Source organism: Amia ocellicauda, chromosome 5 (assembly GCF_036373705.1).
Source record: "Amia ocellicauda isolate fAmiCal2 chromosome 5, fAmiCal2.hap1, whole genome shotgun sequence".
NCBI classification, from domain to species: domain Eukaryota; kingdom Metazoa; phylum Chordata; class Actinopteri; order Amiiformes; family Amiidae; genus Amia; species Amia ocellicauda.
In genome coordinates this window covers 42,927,816-42,938,574 of record NC_089854.1, presented here as the reverse complement: position 1 = coordinate 42,938,574, position 10,759 = coordinate 42,927,816, and the positions used below count along the sequence as shown (strand labels likewise).

Here is a 10,759-nt window from a genome sequence, read left to right as displayed (position 1 = left end):
AGAAAAGAAAAACCTTTGGCAAAAAACACCATTAAACATTAAACTAATATTGATGTATACAACAACAAGGTTTGTTCAGACATAAGCACCAATGTGCGTTACGTCAATTAGTAAACACAAACGATCCCAAAAACTATAAGAAAACTTTATTTCTGGAACATTTATTGAATCTTCAATCAAACTGAAATCACGTCGACGATGATGCTGGGTAGAATTATACAAACTGAAACACATTTAGGAATGCAATTGTCGTTTCCCAAGGACGGGGAGCGGACGGACACGGGCGATGCCTTGGCTGAAGTCCTTTATGTAGTTACAAATTCTAACATACACGAATAGGTTTAACAATTCTTAAAAAACAAAACAAACAAACAAAAACAAATCATTGCGACACGGCGGGGCGTAAATCCGACACTCTCCCCGGAGGCGGATCAGGTGGACAGTCCCGACTGTTTGAGTTTGAGGAGGTAGGGCAGCAGCGCGCTGGGCACCGGGATAGCACTCCTGCCCCGGGCCGCGGTGCCCCGGTCCCGCTTTCCAAAGCGCAGGCCGAAGGGGTTGAAGTTGAATTTACTCCGGGGGAACCGGAGTCTGCAGGAGATCTGACTCTCGATTTCGCTTTCCTGGACGAAATAGCAGAGACTCGCCTCGTCCACCGAATTGGGACTTTCAGCTTCTCTCGCCACCAGATGAGGGAGTGTCCTGAGACCCACTGGCGCACTGGCTGCGTACGAGGGAGCTTAGTGTTATGGATTATAATAATAATAATAATAATAATAATAATAATAATAATAATAATAATAATAATAATACAAAAAATAGCTTTTGTATGTAAAACAGAACACAGGACAATATATACAGTATATAATTCAATAAACAAGTTTTGAATATTATGAGTTTGCCCACTCCTACTTCACATCATATTTATCTTTCTTTCTTTTTCATTCCTGTAAATTGGCTGTCAAGATAATGGCAGGACTTGGAAATACAATAAGAAATTACTAATTTGACTGAAACTGTAATAATACAGTGTGAAACTGTATTTTTACACACACTTAAACAATCCGCAACTAGTTTTCCTTTCTCAGAAACATTTCAAACCTTTTAAAGGTGGTCCCATAGTTGTGAATTCCAGTATTTTATGCACACAGAAACGGATACAGTTTAAATTCATGTTTTAAAGGAAACAACTCACCTGCAATGTCAAAGTGCTCAGCAGGTAAACTCCCGTGCAGGGGATTTCCCATTATCCGATACGGGCAAACTACTACCGCAGTCAACAGCAACATTAACCCGTTCATGTTAGATCTGTATGGTAGAGGAATAACCCATGCTTCAGTTAAAACAGGTATTGTACAGTTCAATTTGTACTCAAGCGCAATATTTATCATAGCTCGATTGAGTATCCTCTCCCAAATCGGCACAATGAAGCGCTGCTGTACCGAGGAGCTGTCCGCTGAACAGGTGCTGAACTGCGTTTCCCTCTGTAAGAAGTCAACTTCACTCGGATACAATTTGAATAACCTTGAATACAATACATACTCCAGTTAAAAAGGTAAATAGTTAAATAACCGTTTAAGAACCTTCACTTTTTAGAGTGTACTACTACTGCTACTACTATTACTAATAAATAATAACACGATATATTTATAATTGTTGACTGTTTTTACAAAATATACCCTATCCTTCTTAAATAGGCAAATAAGCGAAGATGGTCAACTAACAGTTAAGTTAAATCTGAGTAATCTATATAATAAACAGAGGTTATGGTCGAAAATAATAATTTAATCAAAAATGAATTGCTAATAACGCAATAATATGTTAGAACGCATAATATGTATCTAATAGGTAAAAACGTATAACCAAAATTTCGCCCCGAAGTGCGAACAAAAAAAACGCATGTCATAAGATAATTCCACCTGACTCCTAGTTTTAATATATTACTTATTGGACTTTGCGTACTTTTGTTCCAACTGTATATCCAATGTATTTAGCATTATGTATTAAATGTGATCTAGTTATCCATCTTATTTAATTTAATTTAAATAGATATCATAGAACTAATATATGTATGCATAATTCTCTAATTTACCCTCTGGACTTTCTCCTGCTGTAGGGTATTTGGTTTTATTTCCCCAAACAAATCCAGTTTAAAACGACCACCATCTGCCATCTGCATGTCTTACCTTTAAGTTGTAAGCTTTCGGGTTGTGCTTGGCAGGGTCCAGGTGCCTTTGCTTTCTACCTTTCCAGCGTTGCACTCGATAGCTCAGTTAACGGACAGTTCTCCTTGCTATACAATACAGTTTTGACAAGATTCATACATTTATGGAATAGTGCTTTCAAAAATCCCCGGGGAGAAACAAGGCATTGTGTATAGTGCCGCCTACCGGAATAGAAACGTGCTAATGACAGTTATTCGAAGAACATATTATAATGACTGAAAACAATCAGATAAAAATACATACATGATGTTTGCCCTTTCTAAGTGTGTCTACCAAGCTTTAAACGTTTACAGGGCTTTGTCTACGGAGCCATGCAATCTGCTCCTGAATAACACTCAACATTGTTGTTATAATTAGTGTGTGTATTTCAATATATTTTAAATGTGTGGGCTGCAGACTACAACTGTGCAGTGAAGTACGAACCTTGCGGTGTTTCTGCGTGATAATACTGACCCCTTTGACCTCCGTCCGATCCTTTCATTTTGCGTGACAGATTTCCCACTACACAATGAAAGGTCCCTTTGAATTTAGAAAGATTACACATATCCGCCCTCAAACTCCCGGATACTTCTACAAATATACAATGGAGTACAATACTGCACAATTGGTATATTGTAGTGTGCATTTCAAATGCCATTTTATTCCAATTTATTCACACAAGCTTTGTTTTGAGTTGTAATTGAGCTTTCTACTCTTGGGTACTTGTGATTTGTTAGGTTTGTATCTCTGTGTGTTTGTGTATGTGTAATTTTACAAACATTTTATAAACATTTTATTTTTAAAAAAAAATGCTTGAACTTTATTTTAAACGCTGAAAATGTGTTTGTTATGTGTTATAGAATGGTGAGAGATTCTGGTTCCTACAACAGTGTCGTCGTAGGGCAATCAAACAGTCCTATATGCGAATATCAAATTAAAGCTCACACACGAACACAAAAGATTTTTCAGGACAGACGTGGATATAGATAATGATTTGGTTTACTACGAAATACACACACACACACACACACACACACACACACACATATATATATATATATATATATATATATATATGCATAGCCTAACGTGCACACATCTTACAAATTCAGTCTCTAGGTTTAAACATTGCTTTTCAAACTGATGATTTAAGATACAGTTTCATGGACACCAAAAACACATGAATACGTGCATTTATATAATACAATAATACTGTTCTCTAAACAGACACATAAAAATTAATTGACATAAAAAGGGACCTTATATTTTTCTTCACAATTAATGTTTTGGTGAATGCTTAATTCCTCCCAATTGTACTTTCTTCTCATGTATCTGTCTAAGGTACCAAGATGCTGGTGGAACTGTAGTAACAAAAATATCCTTTAGAGAGCGGTAAAGTTTTAAATAATATTCACATCAGATCCAATTAACTAACAAAATTCAACCATTAATAAATATGCAACTAAGTAAAATATAGAACCTACAGAACCTCTGGGTGATAACAATCACTAGTGTTCTATACTTCACCAGCAAGTATAACGTATTATAAGTATAATATATTATTTCTGAAATAGTATATAAATGCTGCAGAACTTGTACAGTGAGGGAAAAAAGTATTTGATCCCCTGCTGATTTTGTACATTTGCCCACTGACAAAGAAATGATCAGTCTATAATTTTAATGGTAGGTGTATTTTAACAGTGAGAGACAGAATAACAACAGAAAAATAAAAAAAACGCTTTTCAAAAAAGTTATAAATTGATTTGCATGTTAATGAGGGAAATAAGTATTTGATCCCCTATCAATCAGCAAGATTTCTGGCTCCCAGGTGTCTTTTATACAGGTAACGAGCTGAGATTAGGAGCACTCTCTTAAAGGGAGTGCTCCTAATCTCAGCTCGTTACCTGTATAAAAGACACCTGTCCACAGAAGCAATCAATCAATCAGATTCCAAACTCTCCACCATGGCCAAGACCAAAGAGCTGTCCAAGGATTATCTGGGACAAGACTGTAGACCTACACAAGGCTGGAATGGGCTACAAGACCATCGCCAAGCACTGTACTGCACTGTATTTTTGCACTTTGTATTGTGCTTATATTTTGTAAGTCACCCTGGATAAGGGTGTCTGCTAAGAAATACAATAATAATAATAATAATAATAATAATAATAATAATAATAATAATAATGTGTGTGTTCTGGTGATCAGAGCTCTGTACCACAGTCCAGGGCAGGCACAGGCATCTTGAGGAGGTTGGTGAAGCTCAGGAGAAGCCAAAGAGAATTTCTGCATGTTCTCTATTAGCAGGTTATAACTTAGGATACCTTCAGACATCTGGTAATAAAATGCATGTGGGCTCCCTAGATGAGACACATTGATATTTATGGCATTTCCAACTGGAAAGAAATGCTCTCTGAAGACTGACCTATCTTCAAATGTTGCTACAGGAAGGAAGCTGCTGTGCAACGCAGGAGGGTGTGTGGTGAATGGGAACAATAAAGGCCAGGAAGACGAAGTCTTGAGGAACAGAAGAAGCTGCTGATTGGAACACGGGAATTGTTCACAGCAGAATAAGTACTCTAATATTCTGTGGAAACTCTCTCACTTCTTTAATGAGTGTTTTAGTTGATGTTTGCTTCACACATGTCCTGGCTGCTGTTGCTCTTAATACGAATATAGTATCCTCAGGAAAAAAATCAGTATAGTATAGAGTATAGACACTGGACTGATTTCCTACTAATAATCCTTATCTTCCAGGGCTGGTAGAGACTGTGTCCCCCTTGCAGTCAGATGGGCCTGAGGCGGAGAGTAGGGCACCTGTGGAGAGACACGCTGGGGGAAAGGATAGCAAAGCAATGTGAATGAAAACATCTGTAGTGTGTGGTTTCACTTACCCGGACTAAAACAATGAGTCCCTCCTGAACCTTTTTTCTCTCTCCCTTTCCAGGATTGGTGGCACTGCAGAGCCTGGTCCAGAGGTTTAAGGGGGACCTCTTACTGCCAAGCCTTGGACCTCAATTTGCTACAACCTCGAATGGACACTGGTGGAAAAGACTCAGTTTATGCTTACTTGCACCGTATTTCGGACCGGACATTGACATTTCTTTTTTGGTGGGGGGACAGGCTTAGCTTTTTTTTTTTTTGGGCCGGGGTGGGGGGTGTTTCTTATTAATTATTTTTGCTTGTGTTTTTCTCTTTGGTAGTCACGATCGCCCGGTATTAAAGGCGGTTTTATTGTGAGCCATTGGTCTCCAAGGTGTCAGAGCATGTTAAGTCAGGCTAAATTGACTTATCCTAACGCGCTAAGTAATATTTCCGGTTCTTCCAAAATGCATCTAGGATTTAATTACCTATTTCAGCAGCTAATTTTTGAGGATTATGAGGAGGCAAGTGCCATTATATTAAATAAAGCTAACACTGCTCCGGCTGCAAAAGCCAGGGAAGAAGCATGGAAAAAAATTGCAAATACATATTTGAATTGCAATAATGTAATCGATAAACTGTTAGTGTGAACTTGCATGTTTATTGTCACCTTGCAGTTAACTTTTTGTGAAAGGAAAATATCCCCCTGAAACTCTAAAATGTCAATGGGGGGCGGGGGGGGGGGGGAATAAATGTTACGACCGCAATTAACCACAGTAATGTATGATCACAGAACTTGCACAGAATAATACATGAATGTAAATTTCCCAGACGACGGAGTTGCTCAAATGATCCGCGTCGCCTACAGTTTAGAGGAGCAGCGCACCCATGCTGGGCGGGTAGTTCCCTCTGTGTAAACAAGTTATTGTGCGATTTCTAAGCATACAACACACTAGATCCATGTCAAATTACTTCACTGGCGCCGGATTCCCCCGGTCCTGACGCGTGACCTGTCATGGTTTTCATTCATAAACGCACACGTACCACCCAGCCTTCATAAATGTGTCAATCTCCAATCAACTGCGGAAGTTGTGCTGCTTTCATTCTCTTTTTTGTACTTTTCCATTCTTCCACCATGAAGAAGGAAGTGTTTCTCTTCTTGTTGTTTCGAATGGTTCGTGGATTTGTTGATCTTGGTAAGACAATCTGATAAATACATATCGCTAATGCAACGTGGCAGATGATAATCTGGAATAATCTGTTTAACTGTGGGTAACACGGGCAGGGATCTGCGATTTCGAGAAAGGATTCCTCCTGCACGATGCACATCATAGAGATTTGCAGTTGTATAACTAGAACAAAATCTTTCAGGTAGATTCAGCTATTGTCAGTGTTCACCAATTTGAGCAGAGATGCAGGTGGTTATTCTTGGTTTATTGTTTGATGGATATTATTATTATGGCATTGTGTTGATCGTTTAAATGTTAACCCCTTCTCAAACTATTAATATTAACTATTAATTGAACGGGAATCCTCAAAGTTTTCCCTAAGGTGAATATAACATAATTGATAAATGAGATGATGAGATGCGTATGAAAGTAGGTAAAAAGGATCATGAAATAACACTGAAGGATGTGAACACATTCGGTCACCTCTTTCATGTGAGTAAGGTGTATATTTTAGAGGTGCATTATATGGCCATAGGTAGTGGGGTTTACTGTAACATTGTTTTATTTTTTTGGCTTCTCCTGTCAGAAGGGTCAATGCTAGAAATTGGGGGCAAAAGAAGTCTAGGGGCTTAACCAAACCTAAACTTTGATCATCCCATCAATAGAAAAAAATCTGTACGCTATTACGATTTAATTTGTCCTCAAAAGCCACTTCCTATACAGACTACACATACTTTAAGGGTAACGAGCTTGTAATTTGCGATTCACGGGTAGTTCAAAGTTTTGATTTGTGCTTAAGTACAGTGGGGGAAAAAAGTAATTGATCCCCTGCTGATTTTGTACGTTTGCCCACTGACAAAGAAATGATCAGTCTATAATTTTAATGGTAGGTGTATTTTAACAGTGAGAGACAGAATAACAACAACAAAATCCAGAAAAATGCATTTCAAAAAAGTTATACATTGATTTGCATGTTAATGAGGGAAATAAGTATTTGACCCCTTCGACTGAGTACTTGGTGGCAAAACCCTTGTTGGCAATCACAGAGGTCAGACGTTCCTTGTAGTTGGCCACCAGGTTTGCACACATCTCAGGAGGGATTTTGTCCCACTCCTCTTTGCAGATCCTCTCCAAGTCATTAAGGTTTCGAGGCTGACGTTTGGCAACTCGAACCTTCAGCTCCCTCCACAGATTTTCTATGGGATTAAGGTCTGGAGACTGGCTAGGCCACTCCAGGACCTTAATGTGCTTCTTCTTGAGCCACTCCTTTGTTGCCTTGGCTGTGTGTTTTGGGTCATTGTCATGCTAGAATACCCATCCACGACCCATTTTCAATGCCCTGGCTGAGGGAAGGAGGTTCTCACCCAAGATTTGACGGTACATGGCCCCGTCCATCGTCCCTTTGATGCGGTGCAGTTGTCCTGTCCCCTTAGCAGAAAAAACCCCCAAAGCATAATGTTTCCACCTGCATGTTTGACGGTGGGGATGGTGTTCTTGGGGTCATTCCTCCTCCTCCAAACACGGCAAGTTGAGTTGATGCCAAAGAGCTCGATTTTGGTCTCATCTGACCACAACACTTTCACCCAATTCTCCTCTGAATCATTCAGATGTTCATTGGCAAACTTCAGACGGGCCTGTACATGTGCTTTCTTGAGCAGGGGGACCTTGCGGGCGCTGCAGGATTTCAGTCCTTCACGGCGTAGTGTGTTACCAATTGTTTTCTTGGTGACTATGGTCCCAGCTGCCTTGAGATCATTAACAAGATCCTCCCGTGTAGTTCTGGGCTGATTCCTCACCGTTCTCATGATCATTGAAACTCCACGAGGTGAGATCTTGCATGGAGCCCCAGACCGAGGGAGACTGACAGTTATTTTGTGTTTCTTCTATTTGCGAATAATCGCACCAACTGTTGTCACCTTCTCACCAAGCTGCTTGGCGATGGTCTTGTAGCCCATTCCAGCCTTGTGTAGGTCTACAATCTTGTCCCTGACATCCTTGGACAGCTCTTTGGTCTTGGCCATGGTGGAGAGTTTGGAATCTGATTGATTGATTGCTTCTGTGGACAGGTGTCTTTTATACAGGTAACGAGCTGAGATTAGGAGCACTCCTAATCTCAGCTCGTTACCTGTATAAAAGACACCTGGGAGCCAGAAAGACTGATCATATTTTTGTCAGTGGCCAAACGTACAAAATCAGCAGGGGATCAAATACTTTTTTCCCTCACTGTATATGTATTGCAAAACCGTTTGTGTGCCCTGAAAGTAATTGAATTTAGAGCTCCTTACGTTCTGTTGCAATTGTAGGTATTTTGGGATATAATTGATGTGATCTAGTATGTTGAGATGTATGATGAGGGCTTTTCACATTGTATAGGGTATTATTACTGTTTGCATTGTTAGATTTTAAAATGAAAATTCGCATTCAATTAAATAATCCCATGTAGACAATGATGCTCGTTACTTAGATGTACTTTCATTGTAATCTTTTAACCGATCAGAAAGACTATATGTAATTACTTGGAAATTAAATTCATTTTGAAAATTACACTGTTGAAAGGAAATCTACCCATTTACCGGAAGAAGTGAGTATTTGATCAATGGATATTACCATTTCTGCACTTATGGCTGTGAAACTTGGTTACTTCATGCAAGAATATTACAACAAAAAAAAAACAGTGGACAACATAATGAAGCATGGACTGATGTAGGTGTGGAATAACAAGAAGAGCTAGAAAAAATAAGTGAATGCATCCCAGAAACAAAACGCAAATATGTGACATAATTGAAAGAGTGAAAATGTTAAAATGGCAATGGACTGGAAGAATGGCGCCAAAGAAAAGACAGTACAGTGAAGAGTACATTGAGTTTGGGTTCACCTTCATTGCTGAAAATATGGGACCCCAAAGCCTCAGCGTTTTTTGTGTGTCAAAGTTTTCTGCAGTGACAATATGCGGCTGGAAAACTGAGTGAATATTTGGCCATTGCTCATCACAGTAATGTGGAAGCTGATGATATTCATATTATGAAGGGGAAGAAAGTAAGATTTGCGGAATCTGGATCGTTGAGCTCACATGGCTTTGCATTAAAAAAAAAACTGCTCTGGGGGCCTCTTACTATGGAAGGTTTCTAGTGCCAAAATACAAAACAATGTATATGCTGAAATCGAAAAAATATCTGCGTATTGCTTCGCTGGATGTTGCGAATTTGTCATGCCATAATATAAATACAATGCACACGTTGTTAAACAATACAAGCTTATTTTTGTGTCTTATTCCTGCTCAATTGTTTTATAGCATCATAGTATTTTAATGCCACAATGAAATGTAATACTGATACTTTGCAGTAGTGGCTGAATTAAATGGAATGCACACATTGCATTGCAGTGTGGCAGTGTTCTGTTTCACGTGAAGAGGGCCAAAATTAAATTGCACATTTCTGCCAGCATTTTGGAGCAAATGTTTGATGAGCTGATGTCTTGTCAGTATCAGTTCACCATGCAATTCAATGAAACTACTCATGTGATTCAGTTCAGTTAGTCATTGGTGTTCATTCGATATGTGCACAATGGATCTATGAAAGAAGAATTTATCTTCTGTGAGAAGCCTGTGTCAAGACAATATCTTTGAAATTATTAATATTTTTTTGAAAAACATGGATTGAACTGGAAAGAATAACTCAGATCCATTTGTTTTGATGGGGCTTCTGCTATGCAGGGAAAATGATCTGGAATTGTTGCTTTGGTGAAAGCTGAAGCACCCAAAGTGCAAATTGTGCACTGTTTTCTTCATCGTCATGCATTGGCATCTAAAACTCTCCCCAAAATGTTCAACAACATCATGTCCATTGCAGTCCAAGCTGTGAATTTAATCCGATCTCAAGCTTTGAACCATTGTCTTTTCAAGATAGATTCTGTACCAAGAAATGGGATCACAGTTTGAAGGTCTCGTGTACTACACTGAAGTTCGTTGGCTGTTTTCAAGAGATTGATAGATCTTTGCAAGGAAGTTACTGCCTTCTTGAAAGAAAGGACATGTGAATTTGCAGCACACTTTGAAGATCAATAATTAATTCTTTCCCAGGGCTACTTGGCAGATATCTTTTCTAATCTGAATGACCTCAACACATCTCTTTAAGGTTGTGCTGTTTTATCTGCATGATTTATTGATGCTGCTGAAAAGCTGAATGCATCCCATTGTGGAAATGAAGAATTAAGTGGGACAATTATTTGAATGTTCAAAATCTTGAGCAAATTCTTCTGTTTGAGGAAGCAGGAGAGCAAGAATCAGCACCAGATATTCAAGCAAATATTACTGATCATCTCACTGCACTGCAAGAATCATTTGCTGATTACTTTCCTGACAAACAGTTCAAAGGTGAGTCCTGGATTAGAAATCCATTCATTGTGAATCTGGACTGCATTGATGATGCTGATCTAGCAAAGGATGACTTGCTTGACTTGAGATCCAAGGAACTTCTGAAAAGTGAATTTGACACAAAATTTTGATACATTTTGGATTTGTTTGGC

At 38.9% G+C, this 10,759-nt stretch overlaps 1 protein-coding gene across 2 annotated transcripts; it reads right to left on the bottom strand.

Moving 5' to 3' along the window:
- Positions 1-200: 200 nt before the first annotated feature.
- kiss2 (kisspeptin 2) lies at positions 201-2,248 on the bottom strand. 2 transcript variants are annotated; one of them, XM_066705731.1, is made up of 3 exons: positions 2,187-2,248; positions 1,196-1,308; positions 201-724 (listed from the first exon to the last, which is right to left on the bottom strand). In XM_066705731.1, the coding sequence occupies exons 2-3, from the start codon at positions 1,299-1,301 to the stop codon at positions 432-434; spliced, it is 399 nt and encodes a 132-aa protein (XP_066561828.1). In that variant the 5' UTR covers positions 1,302-1,308; positions 2,187-2,248; the 3' UTR covers positions 201-431. The 2 variants fall into 2 exon arrangements, with proteins under 2 accessions (XP_066561828.1, XP_066561827.1); XM_066705730.1 differs by lacking the exon at positions 2,187-2,248 and having other exon boundaries at positions 1,196-1,419.
- Between the last annotated feature and the right edge of the window lie 8,511 nt (positions 2,249-10,759).